This window comes from Hermetia illucens, chromosome 1 (assembly GCF_905115235.1).
Source record: "Hermetia illucens chromosome 1, iHerIll2.2.curated.20191125, whole genome shotgun sequence".
In the NCBI taxonomy this organism is placed as follows: Eukaryota; Metazoa; Arthropoda; class Insecta; order Diptera; family Stratiomyidae; genus Hermetia; species Hermetia illucens.
The window spans coordinates 120,299,117-120,324,933 of record NC_051849.1 but is presented as its reverse complement, the minus strand read 5'-3'; the positions used below and the strand labels follow the sequence as shown (position 1 = coordinate 120,324,933).

The window sequence follows — 25,817 nt, the reverse complement described above, 5'->3', positions numbered from 1 at the left end:
TAATGTTGTAATCAGAAAATACTATTTATAGCATCGATTTACTATCCTTGGTTGGTACCGCCAAGTGTTAATCAACTAACATATTTGCAGTAATACCATAAATTGTTTTATAGAAAATTGCACAATTCATTTCTTAAAGGTGTAATCAGGAACTACCATTTACATATAGCATTCATTTGCACTCCTTGCTAGATGCAACTTTCAGAAAGATAATTGCGATACCCATGTCAGGAAAATTGTTTCTATTAATATTCCTATTGAGATGAAAACCCGCTGCTGTAGAATCAAGATTAAAGTACCTTTTATGTGAGCGTAGCTTGAGGAGGAGGAGACGGCCCTCAGTCCTCAGACGAAAATACTTCGGTCAGTTTTCCTTCAACGAAGATTCCAAGCACTCTCTGTCCCTGCTTAGAGCTGGGGTTCCTCCCACTAAGTAAGATCCAAAAGTAAAACAATGAATGACATTTCATTCGCTAGTATGACATTTTCTTTTCAAGTATCGATATCTCAATATTTGTCAAATATCGAAATTTCGATATATGTACTTCAATTAATCATTTTTATTTGAATACATCCAAGGGGCAAAAGGAATTATATAAAAAGGAAAAAGGATTATCATACATAACAAATATTAAGGGAAAAATTATTCAAAATTGTAATGAGGAAACTTACCAATTAAATGGACATTTGGATCAATTATGATTTATTTATTTATTTATTTATTTATTTATTTATTTATTTATTTATTTATTTATTTAATGAGGACAATACCCAGAAAGCAAATTTCTTATTACATATTGTCCTCAGAGGGAGGAGCAAGTAAATGACATATTTTGCGCTTAAAGCTAGAGAGGGACATAGAGTCAAATGAACCAAGCTGTAGGGCATTGTACGACCGGCAAAACCTCGGGATCGGAGAGTGAAAGTAAATCTCGAGCTCGGCGAAGGGCACATCAAAAATGTCCGCATTACGTGTGCCATGAGACGAGGCGATACGGAGAGTAATATCCGAGGTGGCGGAGCAGTCCATCAGACCATTGCAGAGTTTGAAAAGGGTACACATATCAAGGAAAATACGGCGTTGCTGTAGGGAGGGGAGATTGAGGGTGCGGAGTCGTGACGGATAATCAACCCGTGGAAGGTTCTTTTTGTAAAAGAGGGTCCGGGTGAATTTGCGTTGTACAGCTTCAAGAGCGCGGCCGTCACGGATGCGGTAGGGGGACCAGACTACACAGCAGTATTCAAGGATGTTTTTGACAAGGGAATTGAAGAGTGTTAAGGAGGGCTGGATTGAGGTAAAGTCGGACGAGGAACGTAGGATAAAACCAGACATTTTGGAAGCTCTATTGATGATGTCAACGAAGTGGGAATTGAAACGAAGTTTATCGTCGAATATTACACCCAGGTCTTTGAAGGAGGTCAGTAGTGAAAGGGGTTGACCACTTAGAGAATAGGAAAAGGATGATGGGGAGGGTTTCAGGGAATAGCGCATCCAGTGGCATTTGTTGACATTCAGTGTTAGCTTGTTGACCGAGCACCAACGGGCTAAATTATCAAGGTTGGATTGTAAAAGAGCACAGTCCAATGGAGAGGAAACAGAGGCAAACAATTTAAGGTCGTCTGCGTAAAGCAAATACGGACAGGTGAGGATGGAGGCGAGGTCATTGATAAAAAACAGGAAGAGTAGCGGGCCAAGTATAGAGCCTCGGGGAACACCAGAGGAAGGAGAGAAGGAACGAGATGAGTGACCATGAAAAGAAACTATGCATGAACGGTATGAGAGATAGGAGGAAAGCCAGGAGATGACTGAGGGAGGGAACTCTAGCAAAGAAAGTTTAGAGAGGAGAATGTTATGGTCAACGGTGTCAAAGGCTTTGGAGAAATCAGTATAAACAGCATGTACCTCCTGTCGTGATTTCAAGCGTTTAGCGACAAAGTTGGTAAAGACCAGAAGATTTGAAGCCGTTGATCTATGTTCCACGAAACCATGCTGCTCTTTGACAATGAGGTGACCGAAGTGCGGGGTCAACCAGTCGTTGACGTATCTTTCTAGGATTTTGGAGCAAGAGGAGAGAAGGGAAATGGGGCGGTAGTTCACAGCAAGGGAAGGGTCTCCGCTCTTGAGGATAGGAATGATAAGGGCCTCTTTCCAGAGACGGGGAAAGTAGCATTCGTCTAGACTTTTGTTGTAGATTATACACAGGGGGAGGGAAATGTGTTTTCTACAGTTAAGGAGGAAGAGATTAGGAAGCTCATCGGGGCCAGGTCCGATATTGGGGTCAAGGTTACCAATGAGGAACTCAACCAAGGAAGGCGTAAGGAGAGGAATGGCTAGTGATTCGGAGGAGTCTGTGGTTATGAAAGGTGTAGAGGGTGAGGGGCTCGAGGGAGAAAACACTGAAGAGAAGTAGGTGCAGAGAAGGTCGCAGGATTGTTGTGAGGAGTTGGCAGTGGAGTCAGCGAAGCTGATAGAAGAAGGGACAGAATGAGTTGGATTACGAGAGTTGCGAGCGTGAGACCAAAAAAGTTTTAAGTTACCGCGGGCAAGGGCGGCTTCGACGCTCAATAGGTACCTTTTACGCGCCTTTCTGACCATTGACTTCACAGTGGATCGTATAGCTTTAAAGTGAGCAAGGTCGGCGTCATTTTTAGAAGCCCGAAACTTCTTCCTCAGTGTATGTTTCAAGCGCATGTTAATATGAAGTTCCGTTGTGAACCAAGTTGGGAAAGAACGTAGGCAGGGAGGGGAAGAAGGGACATAACAGGAGAGGATATCAGAGAGGATATTGTAGAAGGTGTTAAGAGCTTGATCACACGATGAATTACTTAATAAATGAACCCAGTTGAAAGACGCTAAAGCTGAGTTCAGACGGTCAAAATTGGCTTTGCGGAAGTTGAACTTAGTGGGTTTACGCTTGGTTTTGGGTTTTGAACGAGGGAGCTCCGCTTCAAATTCAACCGCGGGATGGTGAGCGTCGGTTTTTACATACGGGGATGTGCTAGGAAATAAAGAGAGGTGGCACTCGGGGAGGTTGGAAAGGAAGAGATCGAGAGTGCGGCCCAAGGAGTTTTTGGTGGTGTTGAAATTCAGGGCAGAGCAAGTATACATAAAGGAAGAAAGTGGGAGGGTAGAATGGGAGAGGTTGTTGGAAGGAATTGGAAGACTAGGATGATTAGGCCAGTTGAGCATGGGGAGGTTGAAATCTCCACGAAGGAAGAAAGGGAGGGAAGGGAATCTGACGGTAAGGAGTTCAGACAAACTGTCAAACAATTCTTCATACAGGTGAGAAGGGCTAGCACAGAGGACATAAACACAAGAAACAATGAACGGGAGGAAGGATCAAAAGGAAAGCCAGAGGAGGAGAAGACGAGTTCAGCGGGGAGTGAATCTTTTATAGCAATTAGGACTCCACCGCCAGTGGACTTACGAGAAGCATCCCGGTCCCTGTCACAACGGAAAGTGGAGTACCCTTCGGGGAGCTCGGAGTATAATATGGCATCGTCTAGCCAGGTTTCGGTGATATAGATGGCATGGTGTTGCTGAGCCAGCGCAGATAAATTGAAGGCCCCCAGCTTGGTTCTTAAACCCCTGACGTTCTGATAAAACATACGGACAGTGAACATGGATCCAGTTATATAGCTCGGCGAGGCAGGCGGGTTGCCCTGAAATTTACCCGCGAATTGGGGCGCTTATACGGTTTTATGAATACACCTTCAGGCCAGAAAGAAGGGTTGCCGAGGACATCAACTTCGTGTGGGTAAGTAACCTTGAAAGATGCAATGACCCGGTCGGTGTTGTCGTCTTTTGTGAGTTTAATGCAGGACAGAGGAGAAAGTAAACCAACTTTGCTCCTTATATACTCCAGAACATCGTCCGTAGACGTTGTGAACGCTAGCCTGGAGATGAAGAGCTGTTTAGGTGGGGACGCCACCTTTAACTTGGGGCCACTGGTATGGCTGGTTGAAGTGCCAGGATATATGGCGGTAGCGGGAAGCGGAGCTTCGTTGGCGACTGGAACGATGTCAGAAAGTGGGGCGGCTGTGTTCCGATTCAAAACTTGCTGAGGAGGCTGCGGATATTGTCCCATCGTAGGCGCGATGGGGCGAGACAGGATCGGAGGCTCGGTGGACCGTAACTCGTCGCAAGGGGGCCGCTGGATTAGGGGTGTAGAGCCAGTGGAAGCAACCCTGATGTAGGAGGGCATTGCAGGCGAATTCAATATAGAATGAGAGGTCTGGTGCATAGACTCCTGAGACGATGTTGAGGCCACATTGTTATGCACAGTAGAAAGCGCCTTTTCGGAAGCCACAGTCTCGTCTAACGGATTCCTGAGCCGTCGGGAACATGCAGATGACGACGTCGATCGCTGCATTTTTGGCACTGCACCAGTGTTGCGGTTCACGTTATCGGCGGAATTCAGTGATTGGGCTGAATCGGGGGGCTTGGTATGTCGTCCCTGGCAGAAGGAGATGCAGATACAGCTGGAGGTACAGTAGATACAGTTGAAGAAGCCGCCGGTAGAGGGAATAGATAATAATCATTATCATCTATAGCAATTCGTTTTTACAAAATGAAGAATATATAAATAAAATTGATAAATAATAAATAAATAGAACCTGAAATAGAACTAAGTCAAATAAAAGTTGTTGAGGACAACAGTAAACTTAAGAAGGGAGGAGTTACACAGGACCTTACACCCACTAATATAAGCACTTTTGGTACACTTGCACTTAACCCCAAGGTCACCTCCACCAATAGTCCAAACAATCACATCAGACCATATCACAATAAGGAAACTATAATATAAACATCCATACTAACTTCATATTACAATAAGTTCATATGTAAACATCCACCAACTAATGTAAACATTCATCCGTTCTAAACTAGTCAATACCATATGACTCATCATCTTACCTTCTCCAATATTCAATTCATACTCCAAATATGATAAGTAATCACTATCTCAAACAATAGATAAATTCATTCGATCCACATAATATAAACAAAACTGGATCAAATAAAGATCATCATATAAACAAATATCAAATTACAGTAGTACTCTAGACAAAGGATGCAAAATGCTGGTAATGCATTTTGCATCTTTTGTCTAGAATACTATAAATGTAGAATACCTATCTCAGTATCAAGAGAGTAATAGTTCAGATCTCATCTCAGTTACAACTCAGTATTCTAATAATCGGGTCCAGTCACAGTTTATAATTCTAATTTATAATTAGTTGGAAGTTGTGTAATAGTGTGTGAACCTACAATTAAGTAAATTACTATAAAATAAAGTGTCTTCATAACATAAAAGAAGGTATTTTCAATCAAGTCTCACGGTTGAGACTCTAAATTCCATTTTTTTGGATACTTAATCGGGTAATCTTCATAACTGGCGCAGTCGTCCCTCAAAAGGTGGGAGGAAACCCCCTTTCGACTCTGTAACCTACATTACTCGAAGAAAATTCGGATAAAATAATAAAAACAGTTCCAGAAACTTGAACTATAAAAACAATCAAGCACTCGAAGAAAGCAAAAATATATAGTTCTTATTGTATCAAACTCCTAAGTAGCCTAAACAAAATTCAGTCGAATGGAGCAAACAATAGACTATATATATAACAAACAGTGAAAACAGTGAAAAATAATAATAAACAAGTCGGGAAACCGGAAGCTGGACGCTTCAGGTACGAAAGGTTTTGTGTATTTCTTAGTACGTAGCACGTAATATATCCATATATTATGTGAGAATATCCACTTTCGGATGATATTGACATTCATAGTCTTGAATTTGCGAAGAAGCCAGAACTTTGACGTATTATAACTTTGTTAGTAATAGTGCGATTTCCACCAAACTTGGCAAGATCATGCTCTATGTTATACTCTATATTGTTGTGAAATTTTGTCGTGCTAGCATGAACTTAAGGGGGGTTTTGCAGTCAATTATTAAAAATTATGGTAATATCCTATTATTAACTTTATTTGTACAGATATCAGTATGGACGGTATTTCGGAGCCCAGGCACCATATAGTGGCAGCCCCCTGATTTTTTCAGATTTTTCGGTTGGGTAGTTTCTGAGAATGGCCCCCTTAAAGGAATCGTCACTTTCAACCCCCCGCACTCCCCACCTTTCCAACAAATGTCAAAACTAGGACCGGCTTCGAAAAGTACTAATCGAGGCCTTTCATTTGATACCCCACATGACTATATTTGATGAAAAAAAAATTTACACCCCCCCTTTTGCATGTATGGGGACCCCCCCTTAAATTCAACGTAAAAGGATGTAACTCACTGTATGTATGAACGTTCACAGTTCCCACCTTTCTACCAAATTTGGTGTCAATCGCTATAACCGTCTCCGAGAAAAATGCGTGTGACGGACAGACAGACAGACAGACGGACAGACAGACAGACAGTAAACCGATTTTAATAAGGTTTTGTGTTTACACAAAACCTTAAAAAGTACTAAAACTAACAACTAATATATATAACATAACACAATGGTCGAACAAACCCTTTTACCACCCGACTTTGGAGAACTCAGGGAGAAATCATGAGAATAAATACAAAAATAATAGTAATCATCACCACCAAACTCCGCCGAAACCGGTCGCAAGCCCGGTTGCGAAACGAGGAGGGATGGATAGCTTCAGTCTGAATGGCTGAACGCCACCGCAGCGTCTCAGGGGGTAGGTGAGGAAAGTGCAGGAACTTTGCAGTCTTGCAAGTTACTCACTGAGGAAGCTATCCCCACACCTGGCAGTTAGGTATAAAATGCAAATTCATCCAATGAGAAGAAGGAGAAATTTAAGGTCCGGTACGGATCACCGGCGGGAGTCGTCTGACTTGGTGACTGAGTCGGGTTAAGGACAGCACGGCGTCGAAACCGCTAGTCGTGGGGTGGTTCAACGTCTAGGCGCCATGACGACCAGGAGCACAGCTCCGCCTGCTGCAGCTGTTTCGCCACAATCTATGGCGACTACTTCAGCAGGTTCGCGTAGGCAGCGGATGAAATGGACTGAAGAAATGAATCTCTTCATCATCCGCTCCTACTACGAAATAACGGCGGGGGCGGTACAACATCTTACTGCCCCTTGTTGCACCAGAGATTCGTCGAGCGTTTCCCGCAATTCGCGCACGTGACTATGCAGCGAGTCGCAGACCACTACCGCTTTATTACTCGCAGCGACACAATCCCGGCCACCATCAGGGAGCATGTTCGACTTGAGGTCATCGGGGAAACTGGTGACCCAGAGTCGATGGGGGCTATGAATATGTATCGTTTGCATAGACCTGGTATTCCCAGGCTCTTTGCATTTCCAGCAACTTCGGGAATTCTATCTCAAATCAATGATGAGATTGCCTTTGGGCTGTGTGCTGACATGTCGCTGCTGCAACTACAATCACTTGTGTATTGTGCTATAGTTACAACTGTCAGATTGCACGGTCAGAAGATTCATTATCGTGTTATTGGTTTGAGTGACTAAAGGGATTCACCATGGAAAATTCGTCTGGAACGTCGACGGGACTCACTAGACTGATTTATTAACTGATTAATGATCAGCATTGGCAATGCCAGCCGACGGGTGAGAAATAATAGGGCTTACAGAAACTATGCCATCTCCAGTGAAAGACCCGTAATTGAAATTCTGGACACACTAAAACAGAAACTTTCTGTCATATGCAATCGGTTACGGCGGTATGGCGAAAGTCATTCCAGACGTTTCCAGAATGCAACATACGTGAGGAATCAGCGGAGCTTCTTGAGATCTCTCAACAAATCCCAATAGAGCGTCCAGACAGTGTAGTTTTCGGTAACGGAAGCGAAAGAATATTTGGGGGTTACCTGCTCAGCACCCTGAGCATGCTGATCACCGCCGAAGGCATCCGCCATGCCAGTACGCCCAGCATGAATTTTGCGGATGTTACCGAAGAGGAAGAGGAGCCATAAACAGCTCGAAGAACTGGAGGGGCCCAGGTGTGGATCGAGTGCAGAATTTCTGGTATAAGAAATTTACCAGAGTACAATTTGAATATCCATGCTTCATCACTGCGGGGATTACCTGCTTTATTTCGTACTCACAACAGACGCTTCTAATAAGGCAATATGAGCTGTCCTTTCACAAAATGGGCATCCTATATCGTACTCAAGTAGGATACTCAATGAACATGTGCGTAACTGTAGTCCAATAGAGAAGGAATCAATCATTTGGTCCACGAAACAGACCACAGACCCCTTGATGGGCTCAGTAATCTAAGGGAACCCATTTCTAAATTACAGCAATGGAAAATAAAACTAAACGAATACAACTTTGATATCGAATACGTTAAAGAAAGGAAAACAAAGTAGCTGACTTTTTGAGCAGAATAAACGCCGACAAATTTGAAATAAACGCATTAACAGAAAATGATTCAATTGAAAAAGTAAATGTAGATGAGACATCCGATACCGCAACCATAATAATAGTAGAGAAAAAACAAACAGAAATAAAATTGACACATAAGAAACGAAAAATACACATAGACCAATCTGATATAATTAACAAAAATAATTTGAAACATATTAAGGAAATACATACCCGAAAAAGGGCATATAGGAATATATTGCAAATTAAAAGATCATCAATGGAACGTAGTTCAACAAACAATAATAAATCTTTATTCCAATAACAATGACCTAAAATTTTTCAAATGTACCGAATTTGCAATGGACCTAATCAACGGACAACAATGTTACAACAAAATTAGAGAAATACGCGAAAACACAAATCACCGTGGAATAACAGAAAACTACCACGAAATCAAAAACGAATTCTACTATAATGGGTTACTCAAACTAATAACCAAACATATCAATAATTGTGACATATGTAACCAAATCAAATACGACCGAAAACCAGAATTTCTAATTTCCGAAACCCCAACAGATATCAACGAAATAATACACATAGATGTGTTTACAATCCAAAATCGACCATTCTTTACCACCATAGGTAAATTTTCCAAGCACTTATACGTAAAAGAAACTACCGATAAGAATGCCATAACCTTTATTCAATTATTACCGGGAAGAAACGCAAATTTAGGTAAACCCGTCAAAATAATTGGAGACAATGAATTTAATATGATAAACGTTAAAGAATACCTCAGATCGGAAAACATCGAAATACAATTTACCTCCCCTAAAACACATACAGGAAATTCCGACATGAACATATGGCATAATACCCTTCTACAATATATCAGAACTTTAATTAAAACAAAACCATCCCTGAACATTAGCAAACAAGTACTAAAATCAGTAGAATATTATAAAAATGCAATACATTCCACAATTCAAACAAAATCCTTGAATGCACAATACAGAAATATAGAAAAATCGAAATTACATAAAACAATAACCGATAAAAACTAAAATGGATAAAATATCATAACAAAACTAGCGAACCTAAACCAGAAATCGAAAATGGAAAAATATACATAAAAAACTACGAAAGTGAAAGACATAAGGAAAAACCAAAGTTTAGAAAAATAGAAGTAACTCACCACAAAAATGGTAATATCTTCGTAAACAAAACCAAAAATAATAAACATCAAACTAAAATTCATCCCAGTAGAATGAAAAGAACAAAAAAGTTCAATAAAACACAAATATCACTAATAGAAAAGATAATACAGATTTAAAAACAAAACAAGAACAAATAATCGAAAATATTTCAAAAAACAAACACAGATAATTCAATCATAACACCAAATTTAACTTAAATGTAACAAAATGACATCGACACCCTGACAAACAACAACTGGCTAAATGATCAAATAGTAAATATCTATCGAAACCTAACAGCAGAAGATAACACAAAAAAAACTTAATTTACTGAAAATCCATGTAATGAATACTTTCTTCGTACCAATGCTAAAATCTTCAAGATACAATACAATTAGGAGATGAACAATGAAAGTTGATGTATTCACATACAACCTTATAATAACCCCTGTACACAAAAACAATAACTATTGGACTTTAGCTACAATAGATCTAAATAATCGAACAATAAAAATATATGACTCATTTGGAAGTACAGCTAATAATACACCAATATTACTCTGCGAATATCTAGGAAAAGAATCATTGAATAAACTAAACAAACACTTAGAAACTTCCGAATGTATTATAATGAACGAGAAAAATATTCCAAACCAAACTAACAGTAATGATTGCGGAATTTCCACATGCACATTTGCAAAGATCCTAGCCAAAAATAGATCAATAAATTTCACACAGGAGGACATCCTCAATCTTAGAAAAAGAATGATATTCGAAATAATCCAAGGCAAACTTCTTCCATAATTACAGATCCTTTCATTAAAAACAATCTTCATAATGCTGTTACTCACCATCCCAATATTATTATTCTGTTAAGAGAAAGTCGCACCGCGTCCTTGAAGAACTATTGTGTCCCTTTTACTGGTTATAGTGTACCTGTTGATCATAGTATCTCAAGCAGGCCTGTAACCGTTAGGAACTTTAGTATGTTCCCCACTTCCAGAAGTTTCAGCTTTGCATCTGGTATTAAGTGTTCTCCCAGATGTATCGACCTACTTTGCACAAGTGCCGGACACTGTCCCAGGACGTGCATAGAGGTTTCGTCCTCCACCTCACAGAACCTGCAGGCAGTGTCCGTAGATATCCCTAGCTTCCCTAGGTGATAGTTTAGCCGACAATGACCAGTGAGAATTTCCACTATGATTCGGAGGTTCTTTTTGGTGAGGTTTAAGCAATCCTTTGTGCGCATGGGTTCGTATCCCCCAATAAGCACCCTGGACTGCTCCATCCCTGGTAGGCCCGCCCAATATAGTTCCCCCAACCGTTTCTCTTCGTTTCTTAGATTCATAGCCATGAAACCGTTCCCGATTCCACAGAAGGGTTCTGGCCCGTGTAAAGGCATCCCTGCTCCCTTCTTGGCTAGTTCATCCGCTGCCTCATTGCCTTCCAACCCAGCATGGCCTGGAACCCAAAGCATCCAGACCTTGTTGGACGAGCCGAGTGTATTCAGTCTCTCAAGGCATTCCCATACCAGTTTTGAGTTCACCTGGTTGAACCTAAGTGCCTTGATCGCTGCTTGGCTATCGGTCAGAATAGCTATGTTTTGCCCCCTGTAGTTTCTTTGCACCATCCCAATAACTTAAGCCGAGATATCCATAGAAAAAGTAGAATCAGAATCTGGAATATCTATATATATAAAAGAAAGTGGTGTTAGTTACAATATTTATAACTCAAGAACGGATGAACCGATTTGGCTGAAAATTGGTGGAGAGGCATCTTAGAACCGGGAGATGGACATAAGATACTTTTTATCCCGTACGACCGCGTTTCCGTCAAGTCACTATAAAACGTTTTATAACAAAAACGCATCTGACATGAAATAACAAAACGTAAATGACAGCTAAACGTAATTTTGCCTTTGGTTAAGTGCGGTAAAAAATTTCACAATTATAAAAATTATAGCTAAACGTAATTGATAATATCATCAGTAATTTGTTTTCTCTTTGAATCATCATTAACAATGCCGCGACCACAGTTAGATACTAGACAGCTACCTCACTCCCCCTTGCCCCTCAAGGGGGGAAATCAGTGCGAGTACACACGAGTTCAAATTGTACCGAAAACCCGATCAGCTGTGTTTGACATACCGCCCGGACTTGCCAATGTATTGGTGAGATTGGCAAGTTTTTGCTTATGTATAAGTGAATACGTGAAACAACTTTTTGCTATATGGGTGACCACGCCGTAGTATCAGAATAGCAGAAGCTTACCGATCTCTCTCTTACCAATACGATTTGACGAAGATTATGCCTTTTCCTTGTTTAGCGTCTCTGATGTGTACAGATAAGCTTCTGCAAGCACATTTGCAAGTGGGGTCATTTTTGTAAGGGTACTGCCTATAGTAGATCTACTGTGGCCGCGACTAAGACGATCGAATCTTTCCCGACAAAGCCGTAATGCAAGAAGGATACGAAACATTGCGAATGAAATGACTGAAGAGCACAAGGAATTGCCCATGAAGAGCGCTGCGTTAGTATGGCTCGACTTCGTGCTTCTCAATCACAAGAGCAAAGCAAGGCAGGCCGTGAAACGGCTCGGTTGGCAATGCGAAATCATCGAGCGAATAACAGAGATGACGAAGTAAATAATTTTCGACGCACAAGAAGAAATGTATCAAGTGCTGATTTGAATCGAGCAGCGTTTCGGCATGAGCAGCACTGATTATTGCTTGCATCCTAGCGTTTGCATTGGGCCAATGGACGTTGTTTGCGAGTATTGTGACGCATTAAAGTTTTCAGGAGAAACGCCCGGATTGTGCTGCCTTAGTGGAAAAGTGTAATTGCCATTATTGACTCTGCCACCCGAGCCATTGCATTCATTGCTTTGTGGCGAAACACCAGAATCACGTCATTTTCTTGCAAACAGTCGAAAATACAATGGTTGTTTCCAAATGACCTCATTTGGGGCAGACATTATCGAAGAACGAGGATTTAATCCGACATTCAAGGTATCTATTTGCTTATTTTTGTACTTACATACAATATAGTAGATGAATAACTTACTATAGTTATTCCTACGTATTATGTTTGCTGATTATACAAAAAAAACTGTATAAATCAGAAATACTGACTTTGCTTTTTATTTTGTAGATGCAAGGACAGATCACGCCATCGAATTAGATCATTGCAACCTCTCGAAGATGCACAGCATAGATTTTTACAAATATACTTCATAGGCAACATGGAAGAACAAGTTGATCGACGTCAAGAGATAAATGCAGCTTCAAGATCTGCAGCAACTGCTTCATGAACATCATGCGTTGGTCAGGCTATTCAAGAGTGCTTTGGAACGCATGCCAAATGATGACTACAAAGTGGTGATCAGAGCAGATAAACGACCATCTGATATTGCCATGCGATATTGTGCTTACTCGTCGCGAACTGCAACAAATATCTGAAATACATCGTTCATATGACACGGTGCAGTACCCGCTGATGTTTTGGCAAGGAGAGGATGGATATTATTTTAATATCAAAATGATAAATCCATTAAATGGTGAGTATCAATATCATAGTTCAACATGACATAAGTACATTTTACATTGTTTGGTTTTGGTTTACAATAAAAGACCAATTACACTGCTTATTACGAGGAAAAGATAAGGGGTTGTTGTAAAATTAGACAAATGACTGAGAACCGATTTAAAATCATTTATCTTCACCCCTTTATAATTATATATTTACAAAATATTAAATCTAATGTTTTAATTTTAGGTGAAGAAACTACAAAAAAGTTAGCTCGATGAATTATTACACATATCGTTTGATGATTCGTCAAAATGCTGACAACTATTTGCTGCGGTTTCATCGATTGTTTCAGCAGTATTGCGTCGACATGTACGTCAAAATAGAAACGGAGCGTTTAAATTTCATTAGGTTGAACCAAGCCAAACTACGTTCTGAGGAGTATATACATTTACGTGATGCAATTGGTACTGAAGGAAATACAGCTAATATTGGCCGATTAACTATTCTTCCGGCGACGTACATTGGCAGTCCACGTCATATGCATGACATGTGTTCGTCATTACGGTCGGCCAGATCTCTTTATTACTGTTACCTGTAATCCAAAATGGATAGAAATTGTTTAATTGTTGCTTCCCGGACAAACATCAAGTCATCGACACGACACCGCACGTGTATTCAGGCAAAAAATGCGGTCCCTGCTGAATTACATTGTTAAACAACGCATCTTTGGAGATACTCGATGCTGGATGTATTCAATCGAATGGCAAAAACGAGGCCTGCCGCACGCACACATCCTTATTTGGTTAGTGGAAAGAATTCAAACAGACCAAATAGATGATATCATATGTGCCGAGATTCCTGATCACGAAGCCGATCCAAACCTACATGATGTTGTAATTACAAATATGATTCATGGACCGTGTGGCGCCATCAATCCCCAATCACCTTGCATGGTCGACGGTAATTGTTCCAAACGATATCCACAGAAACTAACGGCGGAGACCGTCACTGACAACGATGGTTATCCATTGTATCGCCGTCGATCACCCGATGATAGCGGTCGAACTATCACAACAAAAGTGAAAAGAATGGATTTCGTTCTCGACGACAATTGGATTGTTCCATATTTGCCACTTATTTCCAAAACATTCAAGACACATTGCAAAGTGGAGCATTGAAATTCAGTAAAGTCCATAAAATACATTTGTAAATATATCACGAAAGGCAACGATATGGCGGTTTTTGGTATCGAATTCTCCAATACCAAAGATGAAATTGCGCGCTGTCAAGTTGGTCGTTATGTGATCTGCAATGAAGCGATTTGGCGTATATTCGCATTCCCTATTCATGAACGTCATCCTACTGTTGTGCATGTGGCGGTGCACCTGGAGAATGGTCTACGAGTATATTTCACGGCTTCGAATGTTGTTCAACGTGCTGAAAAACCTCCAGCGACAACATTGACCAGTTTCTTTGCGATCTGCCAAAGTGATTCGTTTGCAGGAACTTTGCTATACACGGAGATGCCACGTTATTACACTTGGAATGCTTCATAGAAGAATTTTCAACGAAGAAAGCAAGGCAATACGGTTCCTGGTTATTCGGACGTGCGTTCTACCGATGCTCTTGGTCGTATGTATAGAGTTCATCCAAAGAATGATGAATGCTTCTATTTGCGATTGTTGCTGGAAAATGTGCGTCATTTGAGTCACTACGGACTGTTAATGGTACAATATTCCCAACATATCGTGCTGCATTTGAAGAACTCAATTTACTAGAAAACGATACCCATTGGAATACGACAATCGTTGAAGCCATTATCTTTGCATCTCCAAGTCAGACACGCACATTATTTGTTATCATAATTTCAACATGCTTTCCATCGAACCCATCTAACATGTGGCATAAATACAAGGATAATATGTCAGAAGTTATTTTACATCAAATTCGTGTCAGTTCCAGAAATCCCGATCTTCAGATGAATGGAGAGATACATAATCGGGCTTTACTCTTGACCGAAGACATGTGTTACCTTATGTGCGGTAGTTTATTAGTCAGGTTAGGAATGCCAGCGCCAAATCGTGAAATGAATGACGCATTTAATCGAGAATTGGAACGGGAACGTGAATATGATCACCAGGAATTAGATTTAGTAGTTCAAACGAATATACCATTTTTGAATCCCCAACAAAAGGAAGTTTATGATACATTAAGGAAGGCAATTGATGATGGAAATGGTGGCTTATATTTCCTGGATGCCCCTGGTGGAATTGGTAAGATATTCCTGATGTTATTACTTTTAGCCACTGTTCGTGCGAGATCCAACATTGCGCTTGCAGTTGCTTCTTCTGGAATAGCAACCACATTGTTAGAAGGATGCCGTACGGCTCATTCAGCATTAAAATTGCCGTTAAATCTTCAAACTATTGGAGAACCAACATGTAATATTTTAAAAAACTCCGCAATGGCCAAAGTTTTATCAGCATAATATGAAACGAATGCACAATGGCGCATAAACGTGCATTAGAAGCACTTAACCGAACATCGAAAGATCTACGCAATGACTCGAGATGTTTTGGAGGCGCAATGATTTTTTAGCTTTAGCTGTCACTGATCCCTTTATTCAGCAGCAGCTGCCTTGGTTCTGGACGGAGCCCAATACGTATTGTCCTGGATACGGAGCAGCTCACCAAACGTCACAGGCGAAGGCATCACCTTTTTCGGTTGCACACTTCCGAGGGTGGAAAAACTAAGCTAATCTTTTCACTTTTAATTTCTGCTGAATTCTATGCGCGAATCTCTTTCAATGGACTCCCTCATATCACATCGGATGTTACCCAATCACCAGAGTTCAACCCCACGATTTGGTGATTTAGAATTTGCTTTACTCTCTCTCAAATCCAATTGTTGTCGAGAACGAAATCCATTCTTTTCACTTTTGTTGTGAGAGTTCGACCGCTATCATCAGGTGATGGACGGCGATACAGAGGATAACCATCGTTGTCAGTGACAGTCTCCGCCGTTAGTTCCTGTGGATATCGTTTGGAATACTTACCGTCGACCATGCAAGGTGATTGGGGATTGATGGCGCCACACGGTCCATGAATCATATTTGCAATTACAACATCATGTAGGTCTGGATCGGCTTCGTGATCAGGAATCTCGGCACATATGATATCATCTATTTGGTCTGTTTGAATTCTTTCCACTAACCAAATAAGGATGTGTGCGTGCGGCAGGCCTCGTTTTTGCCATTCGATTGAATACATCCAGCATCGAGTATCTCCAAAGATGCGTTGTTTAACAATGTAATTCATCAGGGACCGCATTTTTTGCCTGAATACACGTGCGGTGTCGTGTCGATGACTTGATGTTTGTCCGGGAAGCAACAATTAAACAATTTCTATCCATTTTGGATTACAGGTAATAGTAATAAAGAGATCTCGCCGACCGTAATGACGAACACATGTCATTGCATCTTGCGCATATTCATGCATATGACGTGGACTGCCAATGTACGTCGCCGGAAGAATAGTTAATCGGCCAATATTAGCTGTATTTCCTTCAGTACCAATTGCATCACGTAAATGTATATACTCCTCAGAACGTAGTTTGGCTTGGTTCAACCTAATGAAATTTAAACGCTCCGTTTCTATTTTGACGTACATGTCGACGCAATACTGCTGAAACAATCGATGAAACCGCAGCAAATAGTTGTCAGCATTTTGACGAATCATCAAACGATATGTGTAATAATTCATCGAGCTAACTTTTTTGTAGTTTCTTCACCTAAAATTAAAACATTAGATTTAATATTTTGTAAATATATAATTATAAAGGGGTGAAGATAAATGATTTTAAATCGGTTCTCAGTCATTTGTCTAATTTTACAACAACCCCTTATCTTTTCCTCGTAATAAGCAGTGTAATTGGTCTTTTATTGTAAACCAAAACCAAACAATGTAAAATGTACTTATGTCATGTTGAACTATGATATTGATACTCACCATTTAATGGATTTATCATTTTGATATTAAAATAATATCCATCCTCTCCTTGCCAAAACATCAGTGGGTACTGCACCGTGTCATATGAACGATGTATTTCAGATATTTGTTGCAGTTCGCGACGAGTAAGCACAATATCGCGTGTTTCCAAGTTTTCACCAACAGTCAGGATGGCAACTTCATCTATTGTTGGAGCGTTAAATGTGCGTTCGTGTGTTCCAGATGGTCGTTTATCTGCTCTGATCACCACTTTGTAGTCATCATTTGGCATGCGTTCCAAAGCACTCTTGAATAGCCTGACCAACGCATGATGTTCATGAAGCAGTTGCTGCAGATCTTGAAGCTGCATTTATCTCTTGACGTCGATCAACTTGTTCTTCCATGTTGCCTATGAAGTATATTTGTAAAAATCTATGCTGTGCATCTTCGAGAGGTTGCAATGATCTAATTCTATGGTGTGAACTGTCCTTGTATCTACAAAATAAAAAGCAAAGTCAGTATTTCTGATTTATGCAGTTTTTTTTTTTGTATAATCAGCAAACATAATACAGGGTGCGGCAGCATAACTTCCTTTTTTAAAATGCGCGCACTCAGTTGATGTTATAGCGGAGCGCTAGTGGTCTCGTTCAAGTGGGGATACAGTTTTGTCCCGACACGGTTCAGTCGCCATCATGCGTTGGAATAGTGAGGAGCGTGCCTTTGCCGTTGAGGTTTACTTTTCAAGCGGATGTTCGGTTATTGCAACACAGCGTGCATTTCGGAATCGCGTTAATTTAGCCCCGTTGGCTCCCGTCCCAGACCGCAAATCAATTGTTACATGGGTCACTACATTCAGACAAACTGCAAGTGCGACAAAAGGAAGAACTGGAGTCCCTCGGCCCTTTAGATCATCTGAGAACATCGAAGCAGTGAGAGCGTCAATGTTGCAATCGCCACGGCGTTCTGCGAGCAAACACGCATCTGCCCTTGGACTATCCGATCGTTCCGTGAGAAGAATTCTTCGTGATGATCTTCATTTTCATCCCTATAAGATGGCGATAGTGCAGGAACTTTCAGAATGTGACTTCAATTCTCGAATGAACGCGTGTGAGCTTCTTCTTGAAGTCGTTCCCGAGGGTGCTATTGTTTTTTTAGCGATGAAGCCCATTTTCATTTGTGTGGGTTGGTTAACAAACAAAACATGCGCTACTGGGCTGACACCAAACCTCGAGAATTGCATCAAAAGCCTTTGCATTCACCCAAAGTCACAGCGTGGTGTGCAATTTCCTCAGCTGGAATTATTGCTCCCTGGTTTTTTGAGGAAAATGAGGTTACAGTGACAGTGAATTCGGACCGGTATGTAAACATGCTACAGATTTTTTTTTCCCACGGCTAGAAAATTTGGATTTGGGGGACACTTGGTTCCAACAAGACGGTGCAACAGCACACACTTCAAGAGCATCGATGGCTGTTTTGAGGGAACACTTTCCAGAGCGCCTTATCTCAATTAGAGGCGATTTGGAATGGCCGGCACGCTCTCCCGATCTGTCCCCTTGTGATTTTTTTCTGTGGGGTTTTTTGAAATCCCGTCTTTATGTGAACCGTCCAAGAACCCTACAAGATTTGAAGACCAACATCCAAGAAGAAATTGCCAACATAACACCTGCTATGCTAACAAGAGTCATGACAAACGCCAGAAATCGGTTTACACAATGTATGGAGAATGGGGGACGTCACCTAACAGATTTGATCTTCAAAACAATGTAAATAAAAACTTTAGAGATGTACCTACATTATAAAAAATAAATAAATATTCTCCGATGCATACAATAGTTTTTATTGAGTTTTGAAAAAAGGAAGTCATGCTGCTACACCCTGTACGTAGGAGTAACTATAGTAAGTTATTCATCTACTATATTGTATGGAAGTAGAAAAATAAGCAAATAAATACCTTGAATGTCGGATTAAATCCCCGTTCTTCGATAATGTCTGCCCCAAATGAGGTCATTTGGAAACAACAATTGCACAATCCGGGCGTTTCTCCTGAAAACTTTAATGCGTCACAATACTCGCAAACAACGTCCATTGGCCCAATGCAAACGCTAGGATGCAAGCAATAATCAGTGCTGCTCATGCCGAAACGCTGCTCGATTCAAATCAGCACTTGATACATTTCTTCTTGTGCGTTGAAAATTATTTACTTCTTCATCTCTGTTATTTGCTCGATGATTTCGCATTGCCAACCGAGCCGTTTCACGGCCTGCCTCGCTTTGCTCTTGTGATTGAGAAGTACGAAGTCGAGCCATACTAACGCAGCGCTCTTCATTGGCAATTCCTTGTGCTCTTCAGTCATTTCATTCGCAATGTTTCGTATCCTTCTTGCATTACGGCTTTGTCGGGAAAGATTCGATCGTCTTAGTCGCGGCATTGTTAATGATGATTCAAAGAGAAAACAAATTACTGATGATATTATCAATTACGTTTAGCTATAATTTTTATAATTGTGAAATTTTTTACCACACTTAACCAAAGACAAAATTACGTTTAGCTGTCATTTACGTTTTGTTATTCCACTGTCATTTGCGTTTTGTTATTTGATGTCAGATGCGTTGTTATAAAACGTTTTATAGTGACTTGACGGAAACGCGGTCGAACGGGATAAAAAGTATCCTATGTCCGTCTCCTGGTTCTAAGCTGCCTCTCCACCAATTTTCAGCTAAATCGGTTCATCCGTTCTTGAGTAATAAATAGTGTAACTAACACCACTTTCTTTTATATGTATAGATTTTTCCTAATAAAAAATTGAATAGAATAAAATCCAAAGTCAGCTTATTTACTGCCTCTAAGGCAGAACAGAGTTCCCCGGGTCAGCTAGTTATTAATAAAGAAAGACCATGTCCAATTAATCAAAAATTATAAACGTATCTATCACAAAATTAACCTAATGGAATATGAAATAGCATTAAATCAAATAAAGTCAGAAATCCAAAGAAGTCCCCAACAAATACAATAGAAACAATAAAAAGTGAATTAAAACTGTTAAAATTTACTAACCCCAGACAAAAACGAGGAATAATTAACACCATTGGAAATATATAGAAATTACTGTTTGGCCTAATGGATAATGACGATTATGAAGAAATTACAGAACACCTTAAAGTAATCGATTCTAATAACCACGCGATAATAGAAAACATGAATAAACAAATTATAATCAATAACTTATTTGAAAATAATATAAATGAAATAACACTCAATATTAATCAAATAAATCAAATATTAAAACAGTTCTCGGAAAACGCCAATAACTCTATTAAACAAATAAACAAATTACTAATAAACATGCAACTTAATAAAAACCTCGACTCAATAAGGGAGTAAATTAAAAGTAATAATAGACAACATTAATTCAGCGCGAATAGGGCTAATATCACGTTCTATTTTAACAAAAGATGAAATTTCAATTTCAAATATTTCCTTTAATAATAATCGTTGGCGCAACAATCCATATTGGATTAGGGCTTTCAGGTGTGTTAGAGCACTTCATTCAAGACCGTAACGGTACACATCAGTACAGTGTAGGAGGCAGTCTGGTCACGTCCGACGTCAAATCACGATACAAACCTCACTGCCACCAGTGAGATTCGAACCGCGATCTTCCGACAGCCTTGTGCTCTAACTGCTCAGCTATCTGGATACTTTTTCCTTTGACGAACTTAAAGACATAACTATTAACGTATTTGCTAAGAAAAACATAATTACATTTGTAATTAATACCCCTATACTTACTCAACCAATACTATCCTACTATGTGAGACAAATACCTAATAAAAATAATGAAACCTTCCTTAAACATAAGAATAAAGGATGTAATATTGTATCACGTAGAACACTATGAAACAGAAAAACTTGTAAAAGAATTAAATAATAAACTACAATCCAATAAATCAAATTGCATAATCCCAGCTGACGATAAATCAAATGGAATACATAATACATAACAAATATTAACGGAAAAATTATTCAAAATTGTAATGAGGAAACTTACCAATTAGATGGACATTTAAATCAATTATGATGATCATTATCATCTTTGCTATAGTTTTTACAAAATGAAGAATATATAAATAAAATTGATAAATAATAAATAAATAGAACCTGAAATAGAACTAAGTTAAATAAAAGTTGTTGAGGAAAACAGTAAACTTAAGAAGGGAGGAGTTACACAGGACCTTACACCCACTAATATAAGTACTTTTGGTACACTTGCACTTAACCCCAAGGTCACCTCCACCAATAGTCCAAACAATCACATCAGACCATATCACAATAAGGAAACTATAATATAAACATCCATACTAACTTCATATTACAATAAGTTCATATGTTTTTTTTTTTATGGATGGAGGTGGAAATCTTAGAAAGACGCTGCTGCGCCAGGTTGCAGCAGTGTGTGGGATTCACACCCACTAAAACCACCCCCACTCTGCCGCCCCTCCTCGCGGGACCACCGTGAAGTATTACTTCGCGGGGGAGGCTCTGGTTCGCTATACCAGCTCGTCCATGTCACGTCTCCGTCGCGCCGCCTTCCGAGCTCGATCCAACTCCAGGAGTTTTGTCTGCACCACGGCTACTGCCTCATTTACCGCCATCCAGTTTTCCTCCGACTTCAACATCTCTTCCACCAGGTTGGAGGGCTCGATGTCCGCCCCTAAGATGCTGTTCAACCTCCTTTTCTGCTGCAGAAATCTGGGACAATGGAACATAACGTGCTCCGGGTCCTCGAGTGTAGCACCGCATTCAGAACCGTTGGGAGACTCTTCCAACTCGAAGCGATGCAAGTACTTCCTATAGCCACCGTGTCCCGTAAGGAACTGTGTCAGGTGGTAATTCAATTCTCCGCGCTTTCGGTTGACCCATTTCTCGATGCACGGGATCAATGTATGGGTCCACCTGCCCTTGTCGGAGTTATCCCATCGTTGTTGCCACTTGCCACACAACTCTCTCCTGATGGCTTTCCGCATTCACCTCGGCTGGATTTGCCTTTGGTTTTTCGTAGAGCCAGTGTGCCTCGCCCGCTAGAAGATCTATAGGGATCATTCCTGCGATAACACACACTGCCTCCGTCGACGCCGTCCTAAATGCGCTGCACACCCTTAGCGCAATTGGCCGGTATGCCGAACATATCTTCCTCCGGTTGACAGCGTGGTTCAACGCTCCCGCCCAGACAGGGGCCGCGTATAGCAGGATCGACTTCACCACACCCACGATGAGTAGCCTGCGACTATACTTCGGCCCTTCCACGTTAGGCATCATCCTTGCAAGGGATAAGCTGGCATTTGCTGCCTTCTCTCGCGCATAATCCAAGTGTCCCTTGAAACTCAGCTTGGCATCGATCATCACCCCAAGGTATTTGACAACCGATTTTGAGACGACCTCACGATTACCAATCCGGATGGTAACCGTGTTGTTCTCCCTACGGTTGGTAATGAGGACCGCCTCCGTCTTTTCGTCCGCCAGGTCCAGCTTGGCCATTCGTAACCATGACTTGATGGTATGAATGGCTTCATTTGCATAAAGCTCCACGTCCTCGGGATGCTTTGCAATTGCAACTACCGCCAAGTCGTCAATCAGCGTTGTCTCCTCCGGCACGCGAAGGCCAAGCACTCCGTCGTACATTATGTTCCACAGCAGCGGTCCCAATACAGAACCTTGAGGCACACCTGCTGTCACAATGTACTCATTCGGCCCGTCGTCCGTCTCGTACCAGAGAAGTCTGTCCGAAAAGTAACTCTCGATGAGCCGAGCCAAGTAGCTAGGAACACCCAGTTTGGCCAAAGCGCCCTTAATCCAGCCCCAGTTGGCTGAGTTAAAAGCATTTTTGACGTCCAGCGTCACCAGAGCACAGCATTTGCCCATGGCCATTGCATTTCGAGCCAATTCCACGACCTTTGTTACTGCATCGACCGTAGAACGGGCTCGCCGAAACCCATATTGCCGCTCTGAAAGACCACCCGCAAGCTCGATGAACGGGAGCAGCCTGTTGTATATCACCCTCTCCAACATCTTCCCCATGGTGTCTAAGAGACAAATAGGGCGATATGAAGAGGGCACGCTGGGTGGTTTTCGAGGCTTCGGTAGCAAGACCAGCTCCTGCCTCTTCCACTGGGCGGGAAACACTCCTTCCGCCATGCACGATTCGAATGGGCTTGCGAACCACCTTGGTCTGGCCTTGACCGCCACCTTCAGAGCCCTGTTCGGAATTCCGTCCAATCCCGGAGCCTTGCTGTCCCCAATACGTCTGCAGATTTCCCAAAGTTCCTCTTCGGTAACATCAGGGATCGAGAAGACGTCCTGCTGAGCTGCCAGTTGGGGTTCTCTTTCGTCCTGCTCCTGCTGCGGGAAAAGAGTTGCAATTGTATGCAACAAGAGCCGTGGGCATGTCACCTGAGGTGATTTTCGCCCGCGGATCTTCTTCATTACAACTTGGTAGGCTGTACCCCACGGATTCGTATTAGCCTCCATGCAGAGCTTCTGGTATCATTCCCCCCCATTCTTAAGGTTGCTTCGCAGATCCCTGTATTCCTCCTCACGCTCCTGGTGCTCCGGCCTTCCCCTTGTCCTGTGGGAAAGTCTCCTCGCTCTAAGACAATAGGATCTCAAGGCAGCGATTTCCGTGTTCCACCAGTAGTTTGGCCTCTTGCCGTGGTGCAAACGTCATCGTGGCATCGTAGCGTCGCATGCTTCGGTTACACGCTGAGACAGCTGTGTGACCCTTTCCACCGCTGTTCCATCCGGATCATGGGCTCTCTCCAATGCGGCCAGGAATGACTCCTCGTCGAAAGCCCCGATAGACCAGCCAACCGCCTTAGCCTTTCCACCTCCATAGCGTCGTTGACTGCTTCCCCGGTTCCCAATGTGGAGGAAGATGGCCTGGTAGTCATTGTGGGTGTAGTTCTCACTCACTTGCCAAGCCATCTCCCTCACCAGTGAAGTGCTAACAAATGTCAGGTCAACGATCGAACCCGACCCTCTTCCTCGAAAGGTGGGCACGCATCCAACGTTGGCCAGCACGATGTCCAGCTCCGCAAATGACTCCAACAGAATTTGACCACTGGTGTTCGTCGATCGGCTTCCCCACTCCAGGGCCCACGCGTTGAAATCGCCCGCAATGATTTTAGGGCTGTGGTCTCTAGCATCCAACACCAGACTGTCTAACATCTCCTCATATTGTGCTAAGTTTGCACTAGGAGGAGCGTAGCAGCTGTAAATATGGACACCGTTGACCTTCGTCCTTATAAAACCGGCATCTGCTGCTTCCCGCAATGTGCCGGCCGTCCACGCCCTCTTTCCCACTACATAACATACACCGTGGATCTCCGGTGCAATCTTTGATGAGATGGCCCTCTTCCCCACACTTCCTGCAACTCCTCGACCTATCATGCTGGCTAGTGCATGCCGCCGCAAAATGGCCAAAATCGAGGCATCTGAAGCATCTCTTTAGAGAGATTTGCTCCCTGAGCCTGCACACGACCCAACCTACTCTTACCTTGCCCGCGGTAATTAACTTAATAGCTGATTCCGCCGGCAAACTAATAATAGCGGTCTGTGTGCCACCATATGCCTTCTTCATCCTTTTTATGGCACTCTGGTCTATATCGCCAAGGTTGAACTGCTGCTTTAGCGCAGCACAGATGTCCTCCCGTGAGGTGACTTCATCTAGGTCCCTGCATTCAACCACTATCTCCTGTTTCCGAGCTCTTAGCTCAGCTTCCTCTCCAAGTACACTTTCCACCTTCCCGCGGAAGTTATCGGCCGACTTGTCGGCGGATTTACTTAACTCCAGCATCAGATCCCCTCTCTGTGTTCGCCTGATACGGCTCACACTATCCCCCAAATCTTTCAATTCCGGGTCTGACTTCACCTTTCGGAGGATGTCGGCATAGGACATATTTCCCTTCTTGGAAATAATTATTATTTCCGGGCGGAGCTTCTTTTTGTCCTTTTTCCTCTTGTTGCTCACCTTAGTCCATTGTTCGGGCCTCCGGGCGTTGGTTTTTTCCACTTTTGTAGGTGTTGTGGCTGCAATCGTGAGATTACCGACTTTCGCGGGTACTCTCGCCGGCTCCGCCTTCTTTGGTGAAGAGCCTTTTTTCTTCTTCGGGACTTGCTGTGGTCCAAGAGGCTCGCTGGTATCGTCTCTAGCCCGTTTTCCTGTCTTCCCGCCTGCTTTATCACGGGGAGGCGTCACCTGGGTTTCCCTTGTGACCTTGCCAACTGACGCTTGGGAATTCTTTTCTTCGAGTGCCCTGATATAAGACAATTTAATGCCTCTTATCAAGGCTCGAATATTTTGGTGGATATTCCGCCTCTCCTTGATGAACTCGCACAGTTCATTTATTCGTTCCCCGAGTGTAACGAACGCCATTCCGGTATGTTCCCGTTCAGAGTCCCGCGACGAATCTCGACTACCAAAAAGGACCATTGTTCTCGGTGGTGATCTCCCAAGCTTCGAACTCCTCCTAAAGGGATCCGGTGTGGACCTAATTTCCACTCCACCATTATCTCTTGTAGCATTAGATGCCACAGTAGCCAAGTTTCCCACTACTGAGGCACTGCGGCCGTTGGATATGTAGTTCATATGTAAACATCCACCAACTAATGTAAACATTCATCCGTTCTAAACTAATCAATACCATATGACTCATCATCTTACCTTCTCCAATATTCAATTCATACTCCAAATATGATA

The 25,817-nt window shown here is 42.0% G+C and overlaps 1 protein-coding gene across 1 annotated transcript; it reads left to right on the top strand.

The window, feature by feature from the left end:
• Positions 1 to 13,765: 13,765 nt before the first annotated feature.
• Positions 13,766 to 14,257, top strand: LOC119661182. Its single transcript, XM_038070403.1, has one exon. The coding sequence runs from the start codon at positions 13,766 to 13,768 to the stop codon at positions 14,255 to 14,257; it is 492 nt and encodes a 163-aa protein (XP_037926331.1).
• Positions 14,258 to 25,817: the final 11,560 nt, after the last annotated feature.